General features: G+C 38.3%; 2 protein-coding genes across 4 annotated transcripts in view; one reads left to right on the forward strand and one right to left on the reverse strand.

Annotated features, from left to right (window-relative positions):
- tmtops2b (teleost multiple tissue opsin 2b) overlaps positions 1 to 27,227 on the forward strand; it is a 34,338-nt gene that overhangs the window by 2,050 nt on the left and 5,061 nt on the right. The window contains exons 2-3 of the mRNA XM_005457818.4: positions 14,222 to 14,547; positions 22,700 to 22,933. Of these exons, the coding sequence (XP_005457875.1) occupies positions 14,222 to 14,547; positions 22,700 to 22,933 (560 nt within the window). The remainder of the gene's footprint in view (positions 1 to 14,221; positions 14,548 to 22,699; positions 22,934 to 27,227) is intronic.
- The window catches only part of st6gal2a (ST6 beta-galactosamide alpha-2,6-sialyltranferase 2a), a 48,620-nt gene continuing 44,396 nt past the window's right edge, over positions 23,004 to 27,227 (reverse strand). For all 3 annotated transcript variants that reach the window (XM_003452949.5, XM_013276200.3, XM_005457819.4), the window contains one exon: positions 23,004 to 27,126. In XM_003452949.5, the coding sequence (XP_003452997.1) occupies positions 26,879 to 27,126 (248 nt within the window). In that variant the 3' untranslated portion in view covers positions 23,004 to 26,878. The remainder of the gene's footprint in view (positions 27,127 to 27,227) is intronic.

Here is a 27,227-nt window from a genome sequence, read left to right on the forward strand (position 1 = left end):
ATGCACTGACCCTCATCGCATTTATCAGAGGATATGAACTCTGGAACTGTAGCCATTTCTATTTATTTCTGTCTGACAGATTTAGGGCAATCTCGTGCTTTCATGTTAGGAGGTGAAACGTTTTTCCTACATTTGGCTTGCTCAGCGTTGATTGCTTTTTGGGGTCAGCAGGCTCCTGTCTTTGCCAAAGTTTGGTAAGGAAAGTTAATTCTGACACATTTGCTGGAACTTAACTCACCCACTTTAGTCTTTTATAGTGTGGTTAATAAACTCAAATTAAAGTGCAAACTGCTTGTGCTATGAGAATGCATTACCTTACAAATCCACGTCACATTGTTAAATAAGCATTATACATTGTATATGATTCATTTCCTGTTTATCACAATGGAAACACAAAGCCTATAAATGTCACTGCACTCTCTTGCTATTATAGTTGTGTTTAGGAAAAAAGAAATGATCAGACTTCAGTACACACTCAGTAGCTACTACCGAAACCTTATATAGTGTAGGTCTCATTTTCATTCTTGTTGTGCCTTTTTAGATGATCTAGTGCTTTTATGCGTTTACTTTATGCTTTTGATATTCAAACTTTTGTCATTACACAGTCAAGCAGTAGTTGAATGGATTAAATTATATACACTGAGTTGTTCTCATGCTAGTAAAATTATTTTTCATTTCAGTTGCATTTTTTTTTATTATACTTTTACAGATTTTCATCTGACCTCACAAATGATATTTAAACTCTTATCATGAATACAGAAATATGTATTATTTTAACTTATCTCTGTTTCCATATCCTCTGACTGCGGTGTTTTCCTTCTGTCGGCGCTTGTGTGCTGGTTTGCATCTGTTCATTTACCTTCTGTGTATTGTAACACCAGATATGTCAGCAGGATATGTTGAGGCGGTGAATTTTCATTTTCCTTCACGCTATGTTTTAAAGTCAGCAGCATGCTTTGACTTTATTCTCCCCTGGGCTTCTCGCGGTTGTTGCATTTATAAAACTTGAACCAGCATGGTAACAGCTCACTGCTTATCTTACTGGTGTCAAGAGAGAAGATGCTGGAAAGCTGACAGAAGTCGGTAGATACAAAATCTTTGCCACATAAAATTTGCCGATATGAATGCAAAGAGCAACCATACTGTTAGTCAAACATTACACTCCCAGTACCCCCCCACCCCACCCCACCCATCCAGTCATCTCTACACAGACACATGCATGCATACGAGCACGCACAATTTTGTAAACACATTTTAACACGGGGAGCATAGAGAAAATTATGAAAATTAAAAAATATTTAAAAAATTAAATATGGCATGGTTGTTGGTTCCAGATGTCTCCGAGTATGTCTGATCTACTGGGAGTTTCCCACAAAACCATTTCTATGCAGAGATGAACTGAAACAAAGAAGATATTCAGTGAAAATGCAATGTTGAACCCAGAGGTCAGACGAGAACTTACTGACTGCTGTGAGCTGTCAGGAAGGCACCATTAAATCAAATAACCACTTGTTGCAACCAAAGAATGCAGAACACATCAAACTTTGAAGCAGGTGGGCTATAGCAGAAAAACACATGTCTCACTCCTGTCAGCTAAGAACAGGAAACTGAGGCTACAGTTCACATGGATTCAGCAAAAGGGGGCAATAGATGATTGAAAAACATTGCCTGTTCTAATCATTTCTGCTGCAGCGTTCAGATAGCGGGGTCAGACATTTGTATAAACAATATGAAAGCATGGATCCATCCTGACTTCTATCGGTGGTTTAGGCTGGTAGGGTAATGCTATTTTCTTAGCACACTTGGGTCCCTTAATACCAACTGATCCTTTAAACCCCACAGTCTGCCTGAGTATTGTTGCTGACCGTGGTCATCCCTTTATGACTAAAGTCTTCTGATGGCTGCTTCCAGCAGGTTAATGCACCATGTCACAAAGTTCAAGTTATCTCAAACAGGTTTCTTGAACATGACAGTGAGTTCATTGTACTCAAATGGCCTCCACAGTCATCAGATCCCAATCCAATAGAGCCCCTCTGGGATGAGGTGTAACAGAGGATTCATATCATGAAGGTGCAGCCAACAAATCTGCAGCAACTGTGTGATGTAATCATGTCACCATGAACCAACATCTCAGGAATGTTTCCAGCACCTTGTTAAAATCTATAATGCCATAAATAAATTGGGTAGTTGTGAAGGCAAAATTAGGTCCAACCTGGTACAAGTTGTACCTAATAAAGCCTCTGATGTGGGTCTTATGCTTCTTTGTCAAACATTTCTTAATATGTTGTTGTAAGAAATCGTATTCACAAGCAACCTGTATGCTCTTTCACAGCATACATTGTTCCTATACTTATATGACGTGTGTGCAGGATGTTAATATGTTTGTACGTATATATAAAATCAAGCACTCTTACCTCATCCAATACATCCTGTTCTCCCAAGGAGCTGTTTTGTTAAAAGAACATTACAGTCAGTGTCACATAGTGTGCGCTTGAAGATGAAGTGTCAGCAACCATAATACCTGACTCTGACTGTTCATTTCTCTCTTTCTACATATATATATCTATCGTTGCCATTATCATCTCCCTGTTATTCATCCTTCAGATGAGACAGCATAAGGGCCGATTCAATATATATAACTGCCAGAGAGTCGCACATCATAACAGATCACCAGTTTTTCTTGGCCTCAGGCTAGTTTCAAACACGGGTAAAATTAAAAACAGGGCTAGACAAACGATCATATACAGATAGAGAAAAAATAAAGACATAGACAGTCATGCTGTCTTTTTGTACAGAAAGTATAAAGATAACAGAAATGTTGAAATAATACATTTTATTATTTTTTCCAAAGCAGCATTATGGCCACATTACAAGAACTTACAGTATTCCTAAAGACTTATGAAGTATAGCTATTTTGGTGTTCTGCCTCCTGTCTTGTACTTATGCTGCACGAGTGGGAAGGTGGGTGACAACAAAGAGCAGGAAGAATGTTTTACTTTTAAAAGTCCGGTGATCTGCACACACTCAAGTAAACAGCTGATAGGAAGAAAGGACAATACACAGGGTGTAGTCTGTTTATTGTTCAAGGGCCTGACATTCACTTAACCTGACTTCTTAAAGCTTTTAAGCGACCCTACAAATCACTGGCTTACACCACTGAGTAAGAACCTTGTAAGAATAATGATGTTACTGTTGTTTTTGTTGCAAGCTGTATGTGCTGTATATCATGATTAGGTATATACTGCATGTGTGTGTGTGTGCAAGTGCATTACATGGGAGTAAATGAGGCAATGTAGGTTTAAGAAAACAATGGCTGTAATGAAGATCAACGATCTACATCCCAGAATGAAGATAAAGCAACTTGAGTCAAAAGACAACATAAACATTTTGATAGTCAAAGTCAAATTTATTTCTATGGCACATTTAAAGACAACAGCTGTTGACCAAAGAGCTCTATATATAAAATAATCAAATGATACAAAAATGTAGGACAAGATGACAGAATTTAATAAAGGAAACATAAAATGAGAAAACCTGAAGAAGAAGTAACACTAAGAAAAATAATCAAAACTAATTTGGATTTAAAAGCCGGAGAATAAAAGTTTTATTCTGAGTTTTATTCCGAGTACTCTGAGTTTTAGAGTTAAATCAAGAGTTAAAGGAGTTTTGCTTTTTGTTATCATTGTTTTCTTTTTAGCTCAAAAGCAGTTTGTAAGTGTGGATTGGTGTTTCCTTCTCTCTACACATTGTGAAGTAGCTAACAAAGTCATATAACTTACTAACGGTTTTACCTCAAAACGACTGCATTTTCTTTGATTTTAATCACATGTGAACAGAATTTTCTGAAAAAAAATTACATTTATGACAGAAAACAGCACGTTTGGGATGACTATTAATGAATTATTAATTGTAGGCCACAGTATGTGTCTCCAGAGTGTAGGGATTTACATATTTGTTTAACAAGTGAAAGATCCCTGCTCCGATATAAAGAGCAGACGCAAATCCCTTTCGGGAAGAGCATCCAGTGTAAAAATCAGCCAAATTAAACATGTGGTGACCCGCTGTCAATAAGAGAGCAGCAGAAAGTAGCTCTATTAATTGCAAGAGCTTTTTTTCATGACTAATGAAAGGAAGATTCTTTTTAAAACGAGACTATTATCTCAAAAACCTGGTGGTAGATATCCTTGTAGATGCCAGGGAGGGGTTGGGGGACACTAAAGCTCGACCTCACCTAGAGCATGTCAGTGTTTTCGTCGACATGCTGCTTGAGGGAACCACTTCACAGCTGTTTCCTTCCTTTTACAGCTCACAAGTCTCTCCTCATAGTCTGATCCGGTACACAAACAAATATCCTCTTTAGGAGCCAGTTAATACCAGTGTGTCAGTGTGAGTAAGTAGTCTATTGAGAGTAAAAAAGGAAAAATGATTGCAATTACTTATTGTTTATTTTTTAATAAAGAAAGAAATTCATTATGCTTGTTGTTACTCTCATTACTCTTACATTTGTCATGGCCTGAGATGACTTGTCATATAATTGCCTTAAGCTGCCAAGCACACACAAATCCCTATGTTGATGAGGGCATGCACAAAATCTTTTTTTTAAGTACAAACACAAAGCTGACAGAGAAGTTGAAAATAATCCCAAAGAGTACTTCTCAGCCATCCCTGCAGTGCCAAAACGCTACAAGGCTGAATGCTCATAAAAGATTTTGTTACCTGTTCGGACTATGACTGATTGGCTGCGGTCGGCATACACTTCAGCTTTAATACTGCTGTCTGTCATTTTAAGTCAGCTGACTGTAGCAAATGTGCAGAGAAGAAGGCAAATTTGATGATATGACTCTCTCCTCCCACTGGTGAGGAATTGAAGAAGGCGTGTAACACAGCTAATGATATAATTGTAACTCTAATCTACGGTGGCCCTGAGAGGGTAAACGGACTGCAACTTAAGAAAACACCAGCAATAAGAAAAACGCTGCAAAAGCACACAACGGAAAGAGGAAAAACGACAACGGAAAGAGGAAAAACGACAACGGAAAGAGGAAAAACGAAAACAGAAATAGGAAAAAACAGATTTCCTAAAGCACAAGGGGAGTGTTTCTGGGGAGACAATAACCCGACGGACCAGTTGCAGGAACCCAAAACATGGTAGGTGTGTTTTATCATGATTCATTTAATACTGATGAAGGATTTTAGGCTAATAGTCAGGCTAACACACTTACCTCTCATCTTCTCTTTCCTCACAAAACCGATAGATCCTCCACTTCTTTAAGTGTCTCCCAGCTTAGCATATTTTGGGTTCCTGCAACTGGTCCGTTGGGTTATTGTCTCCCCAGAAACACTTTCCTTGTGCTTTTGGAAATCTGTTTTTTCCCCCTATTTCCATTGTATTTTGTGTGCTTTTGCAGCATTTTTCTTATTGCTGGTGTTTTCTTAAGTTGCAGTCTGTTTGGCCTCTCAGGGCCACCGTACTAATCACAGTAAACACATAAAAGTTAGCCGAACTTAAAAGTTTATTAGAACTTTAATATTCTGATTATATTTGACATTAAACTTTTTCCTGCAATAAAACCAACATGTCTGATACTCAAATGAAAACATTCTCTGTTACTTAAGAGTTTCCAATTATGTCTTCCTTGGGAATAAACTGATATAACTTACAACAAAATCACATTTTCAGTTTAGCAAAACTCACAATTTATCGTTCACCTTTGAAATCCTTTTTAATTAAACAAAAGCCAACAACTGCACTTCATGAAACTCCATACTTGAAAAAGTTATGCCTCACTTGCATTGTCTACTGAAATATTTAACAGCTTAAGTACATTTTTTCAGTTTAAAAGTGTTTTCTTGGATTCCAGCAATAATACATTGCACTGTTAATATTCAAGAAGTACTAAAAATAATTCATTTGAAAATGAATGTTAATACCTAAGAGCAATATGTACTTTTGAATATCTGAATATCAGATTTGATTAATTACCCTGCAAACTGTTGAAACTCTAAAATGCTAAAATGTACAAACACTGTACCACTGATTTGGTTCTATTATTTTTCTGTATATGTTTGGTTAACATTCACATTCAAAACAGTGACTGGCAGGAACTAAGTTGATATATCTTATGGAAATTTTAACAGTAACCTTCAACACACCCAGTGAGCAATTTGAAATGGTTTAATAACATATTGCAATATGGAAACTCTGAAATCTGGCCGTCGCCCTCACGTCTTATATACACCATCACAGACACCCTCAACCAAAGAACATTCCACAGCACATCACGTATCCCTATAGCTTCAGTCCAGCTCATCCTTAACCCACTCCCACCCTAAGAAAAGTTACGACCACCCATCACCTCCCTTAAAGCAAGATGTCTGGAGATCTTCCAGTCTACAATGGGTCCACTTTGAAGGTGCAATAAAACTTGGGGCCGACTTGTGATAACATTCTACATGCATGCAAACTGGTGACAGAAGTGCTCTTACTATACTAAAGTGAGAAAGTGATATTACTATTACTATGTGATATGATTAAAACGTGATTAATACACGAGAAAAGAAATCTGCCACCACACATAATTTTTATTCCAAAATAATCAAATAAACCTGAAATATTAATCATTAAATATGGTATTTATTTTTTTGCAAACATCTACTATGCCTAAAGGAGACACTTAACCACCACTGCGCTGTCTTTCTGTGTTACTTTTGTGGATGTTAGCAAGTTTTACAGCGACTGACACTGACCCAAACATGATTTGATGTCCTCATAACAGAAGGGCTATGGCTGTCTTATACTTTATAGTAGCTGAAGCCTGTAAGCTGCAGAACCTTAATAACAGAAGATATCAGTGAGGTTGAGGTCAGAACAACAGATTGATTGCATGTCTGTTGTATTTCTTTTTTACTTAGCCTTAGCGAGAATGACACAAAAAGGCAGAGAAAAAAGCCACTGTTGAATGTTGGACGGTGGCAGTGCATCTGTTATATTTGGGTTTTTCATCTGAAGGTGATGGTTTGGCCACAAAAAAAGCTAAAAACAACACAATAGAATGAGGGGTTGCTTAATGGATGTCTCAACGTTGTTTTAATTGCACTTGCAGAAAGAAAGATGGAAAAGGAACTGACAGTGTTTATAACAGTTATCAGCCATTCCAGCCTCTAAATAAGGCTTAATGTTAAAGGTCATTGAAATTTAAAGATTTCTAAGGTAACCTAGCTATTTTGATTTTAAATAGGTGTACTAATACTAATACGACAGATTACTGAAAATAGCTGCTTCTTCAAATTAGGCAGTTAAAAGTTAACATATTGTTCAGTAATGTACAATACATCGAAAAATCAGCACTCGTTTATTTGTATTTTCCCAGGAAAATGAGGCATCCAAATATACATGGAAATACAGTATATAAGGCAGAAAGAGTGCAACTGTATTATTGTAGGGTCAGTACCTTACGCGCCTTGAGGCAACTCTAATTGTGATTTGGCACTATGTTAATCAAACTGAATCCAGTTGTACAAGCTTGGATGTCATTATTTGGTATGACATTTATTCTTCAACACAACCTGAACCCTCTTAGGAAAGCTGACTTCTAACTTCTTTATGTAGCCTTCAGAGAGAGTTTATCCAAGGACAAATATCAAAGCTCTTCTTTAGATTTTGACTGCCTTTTGTTCTGTTTTCTGCCAAGATGATCCGACACTGCTGGGGTGTGGAGAGGTGAGTCTATGACAGATAATTGGTCTCTCTGGGAAATGAGATTTAAATCTCAATAGATGAATAAAGGATAATAATCAAAATCTTACAGTACTTTTCTGTGTTCACAATTCCCTTAATTTTGACAAGATCCCAAACATCACTGGCTGAAGTGACGTCCCAAATCAGGAAGAGCCTCCACCGTGTTTTACACATGTCTATACATGTTCACTGTTCCTCCAAACACGCTAATGATTTGGATTCATCATTCCACAAGACCCCTTCGACCAGAACATATCTGTTGAGGCTTTAGTGAATAACTGAAAAGCCATATGCATCTCTCAGGTCTTATGTCAGGTCTTTGCTAGTTGTTTTCCTGTTTAAGGACACGACTTTCAGATATTGTTCAACTGCTGTAGATTTGCAGGCCTTACACTTATTTTGTCCTCCACTTGTTCAGTTTCCTCCGTTTTTGAACGGTACGCTGCACAAAATGCTGAGCTATACTCCCTGAAAATTGCCTTGTTGTTGCAGAAATGCTATTTTATGCCTTTGAAGCCATGTTATCTTTGGCATTTTTCATACATTCAGCTAAAGAAATTGGAACTAATTGTGTTTCTGTGCAAGCAATGTAAAGTCCCATCCTGTTTCTTTAAATGAGATTACAGATGCTCATTTTGTCAGTCTGGTACTAATAAGTGGAGATGGTAGAAGTAGGACTTCACTGGTTTTTAAGCATAAGGTCTGGCAAGGATCTTATCCCCTTACCTAATGGCAGTCAGGGTGTCGTTGCCTAGCCTGTAGAGGTCCGTCCATGGATACGCCCCTATGGTTTGCCGCCAAACAGGTCATGTTGAATGATTTTACAGGCAGCATAATGTTCTCCACGGTTCTTCTAGACCCTTTGACATCTTTCACATGTGCTCTTTCACAATTGCAAAAACTGGCGAAAAAAAAACTGTCAGAAAAGCAACAGTCCCACGTTACCGACTTGCAAGTGTTGCAGTGTCATAAGTATAAATTTGGATGTGTTAGGATTAAAATACCGTGTACTGAAGATATAACACATGCATTTAATATGGGTTTATGAGTGTAATTATAGAGAATGGTTTGCCCAGGCAGAGGATGAGATGGCATCTCCTAATTTGTTCAGTTTTTGGGCACTTGGTAATATTAAGTGTCATGTTCAATATACAAGTAAGAGGCTGACATGAATGCTAATTATACCAGACACTTATAATTACATTATCTCTGACATGACATAAACACAGCCTTGGGGTGAATGTTGGAACTGGGTCTAGAGACTTCAGTAGCAGTCCTGTAACTTGCAGCTTCATTATGGGACTGATGTGAATAGAAGATATTAACATATTATACTTTAAAAGGAATTTCCACAAACCTGCCACTCTATAATATTTTACACACACAACGCTAGAAGTTTACAGTAGAAAGTACTGAGATAAAGTGGCAGTTGAGAAACTCAAGAAAATCATAGTATGTGATAAATAAATCTGCCAGACTAAAGCTTTGTTTGACCACGTTTAAATCTGTACTGGTAGATTGATAAGCATCTGCACCATTCACTCAAAACTGGAGTGGTTTGACTGAAAAAAAAGTTTCAAATATTTGATTTATCAACTGGTATGTCTTCCTAGTTTCAGTGCTGCATATTTTGTGTCTCTGGAATTTCAAGAGAGTATGTCTCCTAACAGTTCATTTCTTAAATGCCAGGTTTGTTTGACCAATGAGGTCTTGCATGGTAGCTTTATTCAGCTAGCTACATACAGTTTATTAAGTGGATGTAGTTGCGTTACTTCCCTGATGTTGCTTGGTTTCAAAAGTCAAAAGTGTGTTTTGTATAGCACTATTGATATGCAAGCCAAGGCTATGCAGAGGGATAGAAAGAGAGAGAACAAGTAAAATGTATCAATACATGTCATAATATAAAGCATTTGCACATAATTATAATGGAAATAGAACAAACAACAATTGGAAGCGAAACAAAAACAAGAGAAGAGTTGTTTCCCATGTTCACAGCTGTCTTGTTATATATATCTGGCGCACGAATCCAGGTTCTTTCTGCTACAATGTCGGTAAAAGCGATGTAAAAACAGTGGTAAAACTGTGGGAGTGAACTCTTTGATTCTGTTCTGCAATGACTAATCTTTAGACAATATGTTAAAACAGGGAACAACCCACCAGAAATATAAATTAAACATATGGTTAAGAGGATGCTGCAGACATTATTTGTTGATAAGCCACTTCAAATGATAATAACAAGTTTTAGGCACTTTAATTTAAAGGAAATAACAGATTTATCTGATCTTGGAACAGCTGTTCAGGAAGCTTGTTCCACAGGTGAGTACCATAAAAACTGTACATAAATGGTATGTTCCCTTTAACCTGAGAGCTCTGGGTGTTTTCTAAGGCATGAGTAGATTAAATGCTTCGTAAACTAGTAAAAGTATTTTAGAATCTATCCTTTGAGACACAAGAAAGCAATGCAGAGATTTGAAAATAGAGTAATGTGCTCAAGATCAATAAAGATACTGTTATAATATTCTAATCTGTATCTATTCAAACATGCATCCTTTTTTTTTTAAATTTTGTAATTATCTTTATGTAGCTGTCAAAATTTAGGCCATAGTCCACAATTATGCTAAGATTTCTGGCCTGGGTTGAAGACTTAAGCATCTTTTATAGGCAGGCAGACACTTTCATTCGTTTTTTTTTTCTTTTTTCTTTTTCATTAAAAACAATTTCAGTCTTTTCTGAGTTCATTTGCAGGAATTTTTGGCATATCTATTCAATAATTTGTTTACTGCAACTTTTGTGAAAGTGTAGGGGACCATAGTCCTGAGGTGGCACTGATATGTATAGTTGTGTGTCATGGGATGTTAGGATAGGAAATGTTATATTAGTAAGCAAAATGGGGCGTGTATATAATAAATATGAGAGGTCTAAGAATGGTCCCTTGTTGAACTCTTCAGGTAAGTTCAGATTCGATGAAATTCCTCTTGACCAAGTGAAAGGAATTATATGTCTTGTAGAGACATGTCAGAGTTTCTCGTCTACCCAACAGTATCATATGATCAGCTTAGTGTTGATATCCATTGGACCTCTGTGTACGGGCTATTTATAGTCCAATGTGGTCGTTGTGGACGTCTTTTCAATGTCAAACTTACTTGTTTTAGAAATCAATTTTATACTGCTTCTGTAGGCTCTGTAGTCCCATTTTTCAAGAGGCTGGAGGGCATGTTTTCTGTACAGAAACAGTTATGCGTGAGGGAATGCTGAGTGATCAGTGGATACTAAAATAAAAGCAAGCAGCTGCACGGTATATTTGGAGCAAAAATGTCCCCAGCTTCTCACAGGTAGTTTGCAAAATGTGTGCATCGACAAAGACTGTCGAGCAGATAAATGCACACTCCCACAAAACTTCTCGTACTTTCTGTTGCAACTTCTCTCAGTCCAGCTACCGATCACAACCACATTTATTTGCTCTTACAATCAGCTCTTTACAATAAAACAGGATACTTACAAAATGAACCATATATAATGCAAATGCTCTTTGAAGCTTATTAAACACATTGTAGTATAAATTCCAAAATTTATAATATTACATATATTACTCATATAAATTTCCTGTACCTGTCATAGATGTCTACATGTCGACAGTCAAAATAGGTCCACAATTTGGTCCAACCATGAATGTCGTATAGATGTCCAGAATAGCTCATGGACTGACAGACCCAATATAGACATGATCTGCACGTCGCCCAATGTTTATTGGGAAAGGTATTAAAAAGAATGTCACTCATTAAACAACAGGTAGACAATGTAATGGAATTTTTATGAAGAAAGCAATTTTTGATTACTTCAGTTCTGATTCTACTGTTTGCAGAGATGGTCATTAAAAAAAAGAAACCTTATGGTCAAAGAGACCACAGGCCTTTGGAAATAACTAGGTCTAGGATATGATATGAGTCCCAAATGATCCAGAATACACAAACGTTCTTTGGCATAATGAATATGCATATTAAAAACACCCAATGAACAATGTTAAGGTCATACCTAATGGTAATCTGGTCAATTCTTTGCATTTTATTTTGAGGGCCTACAGATGTTTATGCTCAGCCCTCAGGCTGAGAAGTGCAACATATTCAAAATAATCTAAATGTTCCATATGGCAGCTCTTTGCAGTGGTGGTCATTTGTGTATAAAATGCCGGTTTCTCCTCTTAATCTCACTTATAAAACTGAAGTTTTGAGGGGCTGTTTCAACAATAACCATAGTGCTGTTGTTTTTGTTTCACCAGGTTTTAGTTAGGAACATAAAATCAAGATAATTTTTATTTTATTTGGTAATAAAATCATTAAACAGGATGAGCTTGCCAGCCAGACTGGACCTTTAATAAAGCTAAATTTGGTTTAGTAGAAGCATTACCTAATACAGTCTGTGGCTGGCATATAATAGGAGTTATTAGATTAGATGTATTAGCTGTGCACTTTGAGTACAGTTGGTTTGTTCTATTGTTGTATTTTTGCCATCGGCTATCTAGGATCACCGGTATGTTTAGAGAAATAACATGGGAAATCTCATCCATGATACACTTCTGACTGCTGCCATGTGATATATCTTTAATTTGGCATGTGTTAATAACATAGTAACACTGTGCAATCTGTGAAAATGAGAAAGGTAATGAACTGCAGAGAAAAAAAATACTGTGGGTGATGTGTCTTAGGGCTGGATTTGAAAAATGAGGCAATTTGATGGTCAGGGCTGTTTGAAGGTGTATAGATGCTCTGCAAAATGTGTTAACATTCACTTAATCTAACTACTTTGTAATTTACAAACTGTTAGAAGATTATTGAACATATATGTGATCAGCTCTATGAAATGTATTCCTTCCTCGTCCTCGCGAGTAAAAGAAAAGAACTGCAGTGTGTTAGTGTTTTCTAACTCAGACGTCTCAGCTGAAGAACGGCAGGGTGATTTAAAGAAATCCCCTGTCACAAACACATCACACATCCCATCCAAATATCTAGTTCTTTCATGTCTGATGCTTCATGTGTGCACTGTGTGTAAAGCAGTGAAGTGCAGTATGTGGGATGGTAAATCCAATCAGCCATAGATAAAGGCGGTAGATGCATTAGTTTAGAGGAAAAATACTGCACCACAAAAGCACTGATAGATTGAACTGAATTTAATATTTATGGGATGGTGACATTGCTACACAGAAAAAATATCATGATGCTGGAAAGCATTACACTTTAGACAGAGGGTCATCCCTTAGCTTTTTAGGAAAGACACCAATTTTACCACCAAGCGCTACATGAAATATTTTGTCCTCTGTGGCTGCAGACAGCTTTGGATCCGCTTGTGTGCTCGGTTATGCTTTTTTCTCATAAAGGTCAAATTAAATGACCTGGTAGCATTTCTGATGGATTCTTGAGGGTTTTTTTCTTATGTCTGGGAAGCACTGGGTGCTGGTCATGTGTAGGGCAAAGGCAGGACTTGTACACAGTATCAATAGTCATAGCCTCAGGCTACCCTCTCTCTTTCTGGTACCACCATTCTAAGCAGATAATACATGGGAAACAAAAGTAATTTAGTAATTAAGCATTGATTATACTGTGCTGTGGACATGGACAGCTGAAGAATCAGTGGCCAAGCAGTCACTTCTTAAAATTCTGCTGTCTCTACAGACAAGTCAGCGTGGTCACAAAAATTATTATAATTATTACGATTATTATAAAATGGCAAGGTTTAGAAGAACACAAGGTCAGGCTTTATATTTAACAGTGATTATCCAAATGTAATTAATTACTCCGTGAATGATATTAAATGAAGAGGTGCACAGTGTTTGGTACACCTCAAAGAAGTGTTTTTAATTAATTAGCACAATGAAGGTGGCTGTTTGTTGAATCACTTGTTGTGACAATCCATTAGCACAGTGTCTAAATCCCGACTGAGTGCAGGTAAGATCAGACACGATGAGTCACTGTGATTGAGATTCATTCTCACAGATTTCTATATTTCAGTTTCACTGAGGTGAGTTTTGAAGCAAAACGGTTCAGAAAAAAAGGTGAACAAGTGTTTCTCACTGATTGTAGTGAACATTATGTTTGTTTTTAATTAAATCTTCCAATCTTCTTTTCTTTTATACAATATTTTGTAAAGACCTGATCCCAAATCGATTAAAGCTATTGATTTGGTACTCTCCTAAATTTCCCATGAGTACCAGGCTGTTGGCTTTTATGATTATGGTTGAAGTTTATTGGCTAAAAAAATTCATGTACCTTGCAATCACTTTCCTCACTTTTAAGAAGTGTTTTTTCAAGAACAATCAGCATTTTAAAGTAAGCTGTTCCACAAGATCATATAATATTGTTTTCTGTACTTTTATGATTGTCTGTTGTTACAATGTATTTCATTATAAACTGTATAAATGTTTATTGTGCTCTTGAGCCAGTTACATCCTACCCCCACTGCCTCACACCTCCACATCTCTGTCTTTCTCAGGTATAGTTTCGCTGATCTCTCTGGTGATCCTCTCCTATGACCGCTACAGCACCCTTACTGTTTACAACAAGCGTGGGCCAGGCTACCGTAAGCCCCTAATAGCTGTTGGGGGCTCTTGGCTGTACTCCTTGTTCTGGACAGTGCCCCCCCTACTGGGCTGGAGCAGCTATGGCATAGAGGGGGCAGGAACAAGCTGTTCTGTGTCCTGGACTGCTAACAGTGCCCAATCGCACGCCTACATCATCTGCCTCTTCATTTTCTGCTTGGGTCTGCCTGTCATAGTGATGATCTACTGCTACAGCAGATTGCTTTGGGCAGTCAAACAGGTACACACACTAGCTGTCAGACACTGACACTTAGTCACACATTAACCGCTTACATGTGAATGTCTATGCTGTTTTTTCTTTTAGGAATCAGGTGTCAAAAATAAAGCTACAAATTGCTTAGAGTGATTTTGCACCTTTAAACACCAAAGACTGCAGACGTCGAACATGGTCGAAAAGAGCTTCTTTGCTTTTTAATAACTGACAAAGGTGACAAAGCTTCAGAGCTTCATATGAACAGATCTCTCAACATGTAAGAGAAAGGAAGGGGTAGGTTTTGTGCACTGGACAACTGGATAGATTTTGAACTTTTAGCTATGACTGAATTATCATAAGCCTTTGTAGGGTTATCAACTTTTCTCTAAGGAAATATGACGATGTGGGTCACCTAATCTGTCGTGTCCCAGCAGGGCTATTTTCAGAAATAAATGTCCCAAGCTTGAAATACATGTAAAGTCAATAAAGGTGTTGTAATCAACCATCAAATATTCAAATCTGCCAATTCTTTTATTTTGCTGACTTAAAAAAAGAAGGAAAATAAAAGCTAGCTGATGTTTTTACCCATCAACAAAACTGTTTAGTTTTTCTGAACAGTATAAATTCCTAGTAAATTTAAGATAGAGCAGCACTGCAAACAAAACTCATCTGATTTTTACTGCGCACTGATCTATTTACTTGAAACTTGCTGAAAATCTAGAATACACCTGAAAACATTTAGCCTTTTCCATTTGTTCTAGTCACGTGGTATCGCATTGGAAAGGTAAACGTCTTTCTGTCAGTCCTATTTAAAATCCTGAGATGTTCCACATCCATCTGAGACATCTCACAGACACAAGTTATAAAATCTGACAGATGACATGATCTGACATCAATGAGATTTTCTGCAAAGCCACAATGAAGTTTGATTGAAGAATTTTCTGGCTAAATACATCAACAGTAAATGTCAGATTTGGTTGACAGTCTATAAATCAAGGAGATATCCATCCCATGAAAGTTAAGGCTACTCCACTCAGCTAATGGAACAGAGCAGTGCTGCTAGAAGATATGTTTCCACCACAGTCATATTCATAGAAAAACACAGATGTTTATGATGAGCTTACTGATGAGCTGCAATATATTCATGCCTCCTGCTCATTTAAATAAAAATAAAAGCAAAGAAACTTAACACATGGTTTGTGGGGAATCAGTCAACCAATCACACTTTCTTTGGCGAGGCTGAACACGGAAAAGTTCTTAAAGCCAAGCTGATTTTAATGCAGAACAGCAGTAGACATAAAAAAGAGCAGTGGTAGGACACTACAATAACTGCTGCACTCGTGCTGTGCACTTTTTTGGAAATATGGTGAGTGAACTGGTGTGGAAATGCTGCAAAAGCGGCTGCTGCTTCCATCAGTCACGATACAGGAGGGCGAGCACTTTATAATGGAAATTGATGCAGTAAACACCTTTTAAATAGAGAAAACTGTTATTCTCGATTCTGCTTCAAGGAGAGCAAAAGATTATAGAGCTGAGCCTTTAGTGCTGATGTGTTTTCAACAACCACCCTCATCCATCATATAAAGCGTATAAGGTGGTGACTGGTTCATGGGTATTTTTTTTCTATTTTTAAGTGAGTGACTTCACTTGTCTTGTGTAAATAAATAAAAGCTGTTCCACTCCCGTTGCTTTAGATTTATTCCTGAGAGCAACAGGAGGGTAGCAGGGCAAAGGATTATCACAGTATTATGACTCAGACAAAGCCTAAGCCACTCAACCATCTTCTTGGGTTTGTTTTAGGTTGCTTTAATATAATGGTTTTAAAGCACTTCAGGAACTCAGACTGACCCCCTGGTATCAATAAGCAGCTTTTTTTCCAAATCCCCTCCAACTATAAAACTCTGTTTGGATCATATGAGATAAACTGGTTTCATTTCAAATTCATTACTTTTGTTTTGTTTAACTTTAAACGAGCTGTTAAGTTCATAACATTTTACACTGACCTTCCTTTGTCAGGACACCAGTTTCCAGCCTAATAAGTTCAGGTTGCATTAAATCAAAGTGTGTATCTAACTTTATACAATTTGGCTGATGCTTCACTGCTTAACTAAAGCAGACAATTCTGTGTTGGTGCTGATAAGGTGTTGCAATGGATCTCCCTGCATATGTATATGGTTAAAAAAGAAAATTATGTAGTTTTACAATACATACACATAAAAAGTTGTGACATTTTACATATCCATCCCTTCATTTTCTGCCACTTATCTGAGTTTGTGTAATGAGAGCAGCAGTCTAAGAAGAGATGCCCAGACCTCCCCTCTGTCTATCCATCTAAGCTAAGAGATGTAAACTTTCCATTTTTTCTGTCTGCCCCCGAGGCTGCTCCTGACATACCTCACCAGCAGAAGGCCTCCTAGTCAGATGTCCCAAACACCTCACTTAGCTTGTTCTGTTGTGGAGGAGAGGCAGCTCTACTCTGTGCCCTCCTGAATGAACAAGCTGTTCAATTTATCTCGAAAGCTGAGCAACCTTATTTCCATCGCTTATACCCACAACCTCACTCTCTCTGTCACTACTTACAGCTTGTGGTAGTAGGTGAAGGTAGGGATGTAGATTGACAGGTAAATCAATTGTGATCTCATTCGAGCCACTTGCACTGCAAACCAGCCCAGTGCAAGCTGTAGGTCCCCACTCAGTAAAGCTAATAGAACTACATCATCTGCAAAAAGCAGAGACGAGATCCTGAAACCAACCTGACACCCCAAGTCCCTTGACTGCACCTCGAAATTCTGTACATAAATACAGATAAAATCTATGAAAAAGTCAAACACCCACAGACAGCAATTTTGACTTATAACCACCCGTGCAAGCCAAGCTCAGAGTATGATGAACAGGGATTGGATGGCCCACAGCATCATCTGATACCCCATACTCCCAAAGCACTCCCACGGGACTTGATCAAATGAGTTCCCCAAGTTCAGAAAACACAGTTAGCTAGTGTTTATGTGTTCGAGACAAATCTCCAATGCTCCTCTTGGAGTGAGGTTTGATGACTGGACATACTCTCCTCCCTAGCAGTAGTATGATCAGCTGATTTCAGTTTGTGTGCCAGAGTAGGAACATAGTGCCGCAGTCTGCAGTGTGGATATGGACATTTTATTTAGATTTTATTGAACAAAAGGATGAAAGTGCAACGGTAAAGTGGAAACCGCATTGAAGACAGGCAAGCACAGACAGCACGCTAAGCTAGCCAATTGATAGCTGAGTGATATTAAAGTTGTGTGAGCTTTTTCAGCCCAGCGACCAGACTGTGAACTTGGCTGCAGCCTCCATCTCAGGATTATATTGTTAAATGGTAATTATGAGACAGTCTGTTTCAGGTCATTTTACAGAGAAAAGTAATGCAATGAGTAGTATAACTATTAACTATAGCATATTACTTTCTCCTGGCAGTAACTAACTGCATTAAAACATAAAACATACTGCATTACTTTATGAAAAGTGTTCTGTGTAACATGTGTAATAAATTACTTTTTTGAGTAATGACCCAACACTGATCACAACAAAGAGGGGAAAAAATTCCAACATGCACAAATATTTGAGTACAGAGCATGCAATTCATTTGCACAAAAGTAATGTCTCAAAGTGGAGCCAATGAGAACTCGCTGAGAATCGACAAGGAATCTAATCCATAAGTGATATTGGTAATGGAATTGGAATCGCTAAATTCTTTTCAATGCCCATCGACATTCCCACGACTTGCTGTAGAAAGCAAATCTCAAAGAGACAGAATCTTTCAAATTAAAAAATGTGAGAGTGACCGCTCAGAGGTTCACCGCTCTGAGATAATGTAGGCAAATATTTCAGCAAATTAAGAATAACAATTCAGAGAATCAAGTCCATTAAAAACAAACAAACAACAAAAGGAATATTAAATTGCTGTTATCTTCAGGCCTGCAGGCAACACTGTATTACAAACAGAACAAACTACTATAAATAACTACAGAGGCTCAGGAAGACTTCAGAAATCTATTGTTATTGAACACAGTTCAACACTGCATCTAAAAATGCAAACTAAAGCTTTGCCATGCAAAAAAAAAAAAAAAAGAAGCTCATTTAAAGAATTCAGAGGAAAGCTGCGGTCGGGTGAATTAAAATGTGATTTTTTTTTTAAATGGAAAAACATCAATACTCACTTGTTTATACAGTGTTGTCAAAAAAGGAGGTCAGGCATGTGTACTGTCATAAAACTTACTCGTCATGCTGTCACAATTTTTAGCTTTTCCTCCATTTTCTCAAACACTTTGCCTAAAGTAGGAAAGAGCACAACAGTATATATGTTTGTCCCTGAAGCAGGATGCATTTATCCTCTTGTGCTTATACCGACTCAGGCTATGCTCCAGGCTTTTATCGTCCTTATGTCCTGCCAAAGTTTCAAGATGTTGAAAAGTCTATGTTGTTTTTTTCTGTGTTGCTCATTAACATATTAAAGATTTCATGCAAAAAACACAAAGCTAAAAAGACACATATTGGACAAAGGAATGAGTTAAAAGTTGAAAGACACTGAGGGGAAAGCAGATGGGCATCAAGCGGAAGCACAAGACACTCTGGCTCCTTCTTGATGTAATTTCCTAATCGCATCAAGAAGCCAGATTTTAACAGCGGATCAGTCAAACTAGACAGACCCCAGAGCTGTTTCTCAATATAGGAGGAAAAAACCCCACAAACATATCCTAAATGTTCCTAACTAGTAGTCATCATATGGTGTACAGTGGGGTGGCCAAGCAGTTTGGCAATACCAACTATGTTGTCTTCTAAAGTTGCTGCTTCAGTAGTACACAGTTTCCTCACTGTGTTAACTGTTTGGTATGCAATCCTCACAGCAGGTTTCTGGCAGCGGTAGAAAGTTAGCTAACACTTTGATATTTCAATAAAACTATAAACTTTACAATGTTTAATGAAGAATTACCACAAAAATAAAACTGAATACAGAAAAAAAACACATATTACTATATGTACACTGTAATAGAATGTTAATGATACTAATAAAAACTTGTGAGCGCTCTACTTTTTCAGTAACAGTTAACAGGCTTACCAAGGATAGCACCTTCAAATTAGCTTTGTTAAATTAGCCAAAAATAAAAACATCAGAAAACTGCCAAACACTATGAAATACACTTAAAACTAGACAGAAATGATAAATGAACTATTTACTGACAAATGTGTCCAAGTCACAGGTGTTAAAAAAAAACACCATGTGCATCACTCCCTTTGCTCTAGCTAACTTCCTGCAAAGAGAAGCTACATTTCAGCACATATAAATCTAGTCACATAATCACGAATTCAAATTAGAATATTTTTCATTACACCTTTAACAATCGAGCAGCAGCGTTAGAGTGATAAGGAGATATATGGCTTTTTCACTTACTTAGATTACATAAGTAATCTGCATGCAGATTACATAATCCCAGACACTGCAGTTTATTTACATATCTTTGCCTGAAAACTGTGAATTATTACATTACATACATACAAGTTTTACAGGCATGTTGTACTCGCTGCTGTGTTAATGGTGCAAGGTGACAAAAAGTGATGTAAACACTGCATGTGACTTTTGGCCGTTTCGGCTGATTGCTCACCTCCCATGCAGCATAAGGATTCCCAGATGGCACAGGATGGAGATTTCATTGATCATTTTAATTCTGCTGTTCATAGCCTAAAGTGCTGTGAAGCTGAAACGTACGGGTGGAAAATTGCCTGATAGGACTGACAGTGAAAGCAAATCAGTGCACAAATGAAGAGAATTAACATACACTATACTGCTAAAAGTTTTTGCTCACATGGACAAGAACTTGAGTGACATCCCGTACTTAATCCGTAGAGTTTCATGTGTTGTCAGCCCACCCTGATGTTGGACGAGCAGGCCTGGCTCGCAGTCTGTGCTGTAATTCATCCTAAAGGTGTTCTGTTGGGTTAGGATTCTGTAAAATTTTTCACACCAAACTCGCTGATCAATGCCTTAATGAATCTTGTTGACCCCACGCTCTGATTTTTAAGTGGCCTACTACTCTGTGGCTGAGTTGCTGTCTATCCACTTTGTTATAATACCACTAACAGTTGACTGTGCAATATTTAGTAGTGAGGAAATTTCACGACTGGACTTGTTGCACAGGTTGCATCCTGTGACGGTACCATGTTGGAGTTCACTGAGCTCCTGAGAGCGACCCATTGTGTCATAAACTTTTGGAGAAGCAGTCTATGTGCCTAGGTGCTTGATTTTATACACCTGTGGCCATGGGCGAGTGAATACTTTTATGGTAACACACAGGCACCACAAATAAATAAATATTCAGCTTTTTGTATTTTTAGGGTCATTTATATTTCTCAGTTAGACAGGTATTGTATTGTGAATGACTGCCATGCAGTGTATCAAGTATTATAGAATCTGCAACTGTGAGCAATATATCATGATTTTATTGCATCTTTGCATCACATAAAGCTGACAGTGCTTGATTTATATATGTGAATGGCGCACTGCAACAGCTTCCCTTCTCTACCCTGTGAATAAACACAAATCAATAGCAAGCTTCTGGGAAATTACAACATTTATATATGTATTAAAATTGCAACAAAGTGACAATTCACTTTCAGCTTGGTTCTTCAGTAAGAGTGCACTGGACATCCTGCTGCACAAGTAACCACAGTTCTTGATGTTGCTCTTTATGTCATTATTCTCTGTGCTGGGGTCCATAAAAATCCCTGGAGGTTTTTAAAAACTGTAGATTATTTGCATTAAGTGTCTGGGAGGCTCATACAAATTTGTGAGAAAGCATCGGGCTTATGAGCTTTGTGGAGTGTCTGAGGATCTTAGCTGAGAAGGCTTCACATCATCTCATCTTTATATATCCACGTAACAGATGAGAGAATGAAGGGCTGAGATTAAAGCAGCACCATCTGTGCGCGAAGAGATCCAAAAAGCGCCGTTAAGAGAACTTTAAATTGCATTTAAATTGAAGCTTGAGAAAAATTTTGTTTGATTCAAGGCACAACCAGACACAGCAGAGAGGTTTAATTTTTTCGCTGGTGCAAAAGCACATAAAAGGAGTTTATTTAAACTCTGATACCTTTTAGTGTGTGTTTGGTTCCCTGCGTGGAAATTGGATTTGATCATTTGATTGCTGTCTAGTTTGGTACAGAATGACTTAAAGTAAAATTTGACTTTTAGCTCTTAATGGATTTTGAAAAAATATTTTTTATTAATCTTCCACAGGATAGTTATGCCAGATCTACTTTTAATATTATTTTTGTTGTACTGCAAATTGCTCACATACTGCACATTCCAAAAAGAAAAGTCACATTAATTTGTTTTAATTAACTCAAAAAACCTGGAGCCAGGTGGAATTACTCTGGCCTGAGTACTGGTGGGTTTTGGGCCTGTGTGAACTGTACTTTGGAGGTTTGTAAATTTTCCAGAAAATAACCTTTTTAGCCCTCACTGAAGGACCCATTAGCTCATGCCATGGGGAAGGTTCAATTGTTAGTACATGCACAAATTGAACAATTATTACTGCTCCAATCAGTCAGAATTTAACCAAACTTACATCACTTTAAGGGTCTTCATCCAAATTGAAAAAAAGGTCAAGGTAACATTTGTGTTTTTTCCATTTTCACATCTCCATGGTGCCATGGTGTTGCTGCACAACCCCCCCCCACAAAAAAACAAAAAACAATTAGAAAGAACTTCCCCTCACCCCCAAACGGTCCCAGAGCCCAGTTCTCCTGGCGGTTTCTTCATGTTAAAAGGGAGTTTTTCCTTCCCACTATCACCAAGTTTTTGCTCATAGGGGATTGACTGATGGTTGGGGGGTTTTATCCTGGCTGTTGGAGCCTGCCTGACTTCTCAGAGAATTTTAAGTCCAATTAGTTTGTGGGATGCAATCATCTAGTGACATGGAAAGTTATCATTTTAAATTTTATACATGACACAAAACAATAACCTAAGATTTGTGATGAATGATGAGCCAGGTGAGCTACTGCTGCATTTTGTTTGTGATTACTGCATGACAGCACAGTGAAAAAGAAGTGATTTTAAAGTTTCTTAGACACAAGACACACTTCAGGAAATCCAAATCGAAATTTTCCAAATACCTTTTTTTCTCTCCTCTTCCGTTATTCACAGGTAGGAAAGATCCGAAAGACTGCAGCCCGGAGGAGAGAGTACCACATTCTGTTCATGGTCCTGACCACTGCAGCCTGCTACCTGCTGTGCTGGATGCCTTATGGTGTTGTGGCAATGATGGCAACATTTGGCCCGCCCAACATCATTAGCCCTGTGGCCAGCGTGGTTCCCTCACTGCTGGCCAAGAGCAGCACCGTCATCAACCCCCTCATCTATATACTTATGAACAAACAGGTAAGTCGCTATTATGTGCATGTGCGTGTCTTACCTACAATCAATAGTTATAATTCTGAAAAATCGAGACTTGAACATGTACAACAGCTTTATTTACACGGTAGAAAAAGACAAACAACAGCTGAAATCATAGAACTGCTTGATTTAAATATCAATTCAAGTGTAATTATCAAGAGATTTCACTGACCAAAGAGAAATAAAAAAAATCAAGAAGAACGCCCTAGGGCTCTTAAAAGGGAAACAGAACAATCACTCTCAGTACTCACTCCTTTTCCTCTTCCCCATCTGCAAAAAGGTAGCTATAGAAAGAATAAATGTTGAACAATTCTTCAGAGGCAGTGTGGTGCAGAAATCCCCACAACACTCGTTAAAAACTCGACATGAAAAATAGGCCTCGAGAGTAAAGAGCAGACAGAAAGAGGCTCGAAGTGGTAAATGTTACACGCATGTCTTCAAACATATTTTTCAACTCACTACTTCACTACCAAAGAACATTAATGTCAAGTTTGACTACAATGTCCCGTCTTAAAAAGAATAGAAAATTCAGTTAAGCTCGACTTTTGCAGAAAGAAGCACCTAAGAAGTCCTACTGTTACTCTGAGTCCTCATCCCATGAATAACCCACCCAAACTGAAACACAATTAAAGATGGGATTTGGCACAATATTAAAGATGCAAAGATGAAGTAGCCAGAAGGCATTGCACCTGATCAAGCACTTCCATGGAGCGGCTGATAGCCGCACTGCAGATGAATGTGATCCACAAGCATGCAATAAAATCTGCAAAACATCACTTCAGTAAAAGAAAACCTTGCAAGCACGAATGCCTTTCACAACATTAAAGACAATGGTGCCTACTTGCATCACAGTACAGCACAGACAGTTTAAGACCTAGCCCTGCTCCTGAATTGCATGCTCTGTGCACTGGAAAGTAACTTGTTACTACAATGCACATGTACAATACGTTCAGGGCTTTCACACCTTCAGTGTGCTACAATCACAAGCACATTTTATCGTTTATCGCAATTATAAGACATACAGCAGAGCGAAAAAACCTGCATTGTTTAAAAAGAATCCCAAGTCCTTTATTAAGCATCTAAACTACCTCCTCTATACCTTAAAATCTCTGTTACAGTCAGGATTGGGTGTACTGCAGAGTACAAAGTTATGCGTTACTGCAATCGCATTACATTTGTCACTATTGCTGTAATGTGTGGCATTACTGAGCTAATTCAATAATAACATTACAAATAAAACAACAAGTTGTTAATCACATTACAAACGTTCTTCATTTTTTGAGCAAATAGGGGGAAAAACCCAACAAAAACGACAAAAGTGCCTTTTCACGTATGCTCGTGTGTGGGAACAAAATCGCCAGAGTGTAGAGGTGTGCGCAGATTTCCCAAATTATTGCACAAAGGGACATGGATGTGATGGTAAAGTGCAAACTGTGGCCAGGCTAGAGACCGATATCCACTGCTGCAAACACGAAATCAAACCCCAACAAGCACCTGCAAAGGCAAACATGCTAACACAGAGATAACAGTGAACGGTGCTTCCGGAGTGTAAACGGCGACCCGGACGGAGCAACTAAGGCTCGATTTCTAGCAGGCACAGATGAACACACTCGTAGCATCGCACAAAGAAGAAATGTTGCTCGTTTCTACACAACAATCACTGGCACCTCATTTATTTGTGCTCTATCGATTGATATTCACCAACTCTGCTGTCAGCTTTTGGGGCTCCAAGAGAAAGATCATGTCCTCCATACAGTAATCGCGTGTAGCTGTTAGGTATGTGGGCATAAGGTTTTATGTTACATTGTTAACTAGAAATTAGGGGAATATTGTGCATCAACACAAAAGTAAAGTGTGAGATTTGAAAAAAAATAAAAGTAATACATAACATTTTTGCAAAATGACCCAAACACTTGTCATACACCTGCTACAGCTACCAATTTAATTAATCAAAAAATCTAATGAATCTAATGAAATATGTCCACAACAAAACTGCAAAATATTCCTATAAAACTTCTACTGAGCCAGCTACACGAGTGCAAGAAAAAGCTCTTGTGATCATGAGCAAATGCTTCATTTAGAGAAATTCCCTTTATATGAAGTAGTACTTTTGTCATCTATGTAATTTACTGAACTGCCATCTGATTATTAAATCTAGTAAATATAAATGCATAATATCGAAATTTACAGTACATAAATACTCCAATAAAAAAACATCAGTGGCAGTAACTGGTCTTAAACATGGTTAAAATAAGGATTCATGCTTATGTCTTTAGCTCTTTAGCCGTCCAAGTCGTAAAAGAGATTTTTTTTTTGGGGGGGGGGATAAAAAAAGTGTATGTCCTTTGGTAAATACTGACAAATTCCAGATATTATCCAGCTCCTGCCAACACCAACTATTATCTACGTGATACTACGCTCTAGTGTTTCTACTGAAGAGCGACATCATACTATTTAAAGCAACATTTCTTTTATGTTTTACATATCTTTCAACAAACCTCAACGAATGGCACATGTGCAATCTGTTACAAAGAAAAAAAGATGCCCTCATTCCCACAGACCGAATACCCCGAGCTCGCTGAAGACACGGCACTCTGTAAACATAAAATCCACCCTACCTTGGAGACAAAGTAAATCCGAGGTTAGTACAGGTCCAAATTCCTCTTTCGTAATTGTCTCTACTCTGAGCTGCAGCTAGGTACAGACTAATATCAGAGGATTCAGAAAATATGAGACATTTATAGTAGTAGGGAATGCACTTCATGCTGTTACGCAATAAAGAAATAACCCCGCAGAGGTGAGCTCCAGCAAGGGTTTGGCCACAACACGCAGTGTTAAAATTACATTCAATAGAGAGTGAACTGACCGGCACAAACAGGGGCTGGTGATTGCTGAGGCAGAGCGGAGGATCCCCTGATGTTCATCACTTCGGAAAGTCTACTGCTCCACACATCGAACTGATTGGTACTGCAGTCCTGCTAGAGTGTGTACTGCATGTATCTGAACAGTCCCAAGGCAACCCGAGGATAGTGTTCAGCTGACTGCTAGGCACAGGGTCATGGCTGTTCTGAGTACCTGTTTGTTCTGTTTTGGCCCCGTTTACTCTGATTTAAGTACACAATTTGCCCCCTCCCCTCCCCACCCCACCCCCCACCCCCAAACAAAACGTGACAAACTGGTGGTTATCAGTCAGCGTGCACAGAACAATAATTCAGTAATAAGCTCAGTAGTATGAAATCAACCCTCATTATGAAGCAAAATTGCTGATTTTGCAGGAATATGTACAGTAATGTGACAGCTTTGACAGCTCCTCTCATCTTTCTTTTAGTTTGCATTCTTCTGCATGTACTTTTGCGTCGAGTTTGTGTACCTATGACATTCAACATGGATGATTTGTTTATTCACAACCCTTTGGGACCAGTATATATTAAAAAAAATCATTATACAATTCGCCGTTATAAAGAGTGACAGTTCCTTAAAGTGGAAAACCATCCATAGTACTGAGAAACACAGATTTTACACCACTGGAAACACACCCAGTTATTAAAAACTCACTTGCCTACCTAAAACAAGATCAGTTGCTACCCTAGTCAGCTCCACAGCTAACGTGGCTCAGCTAAAGCAGAGAGAAATTTGATATTATTTTTTAGTTTTGTTTTTTTCAGCTCCACCTTGGAGACTCTAATTTCCAGCCTCTGGTCAAGTAAACCATCGTGATAAAGACAAGGTCTTTCAGAAACCTCTATGTTTATCCGTCCCTGGAGGGCTATGGCTTATGCTCTTCACGGGTCTTATTTGAAACTTGCAAGCTTCAACCTCCTTGTCTATAGGGGCATTATTGCACCTCTCCCATGGTCAGCCTGAAAAGGCCAGAAGTGTTTGCGTGTGTGCATGTGTGACGTCCGGGCTCATGAGGCCAGGCTTCATATATCAGATGTCACAGTTCACGGTGCTGAAGCCTGGAAGAGTGACGCGTCCTTTCCTCTCGAGGTCACTCACGGGGCCCATGTTGATCCGCTGGATCAGGCTTTTCTCATAGAGGAGAGGATGGTAGGCACCCAGTGTGCACGCAGCGTCATAGTAGGTCTCGTGGTAGTGGCACAGGTCCGTCTGCCTCATGGAGGGAATGTACTCGTACACGTGCACCTGCTCGCACAGCGTCATCATCAGGAGGATACCTGCAATGTCAGCATACAGGAGAAAATAAATATTTTCACACAACACGTGCCAACTAAATTAGAGTTCAACTTTTTAGCCAAACATTTGAGGTCCAAACATT

The sequence above is a fragment of the Oreochromis niloticus genome, linkage group LG16 (genome assembly GCF_001858045.2).
Source record: "Oreochromis niloticus isolate F11D_XX linkage group LG16, O_niloticus_UMD_NMBU, whole genome shotgun sequence".
NCBI classification, from domain to species: Eukaryota; Metazoa; Chordata; class Actinopteri; order Cichliformes; family Cichlidae; genus Oreochromis; species Oreochromis niloticus.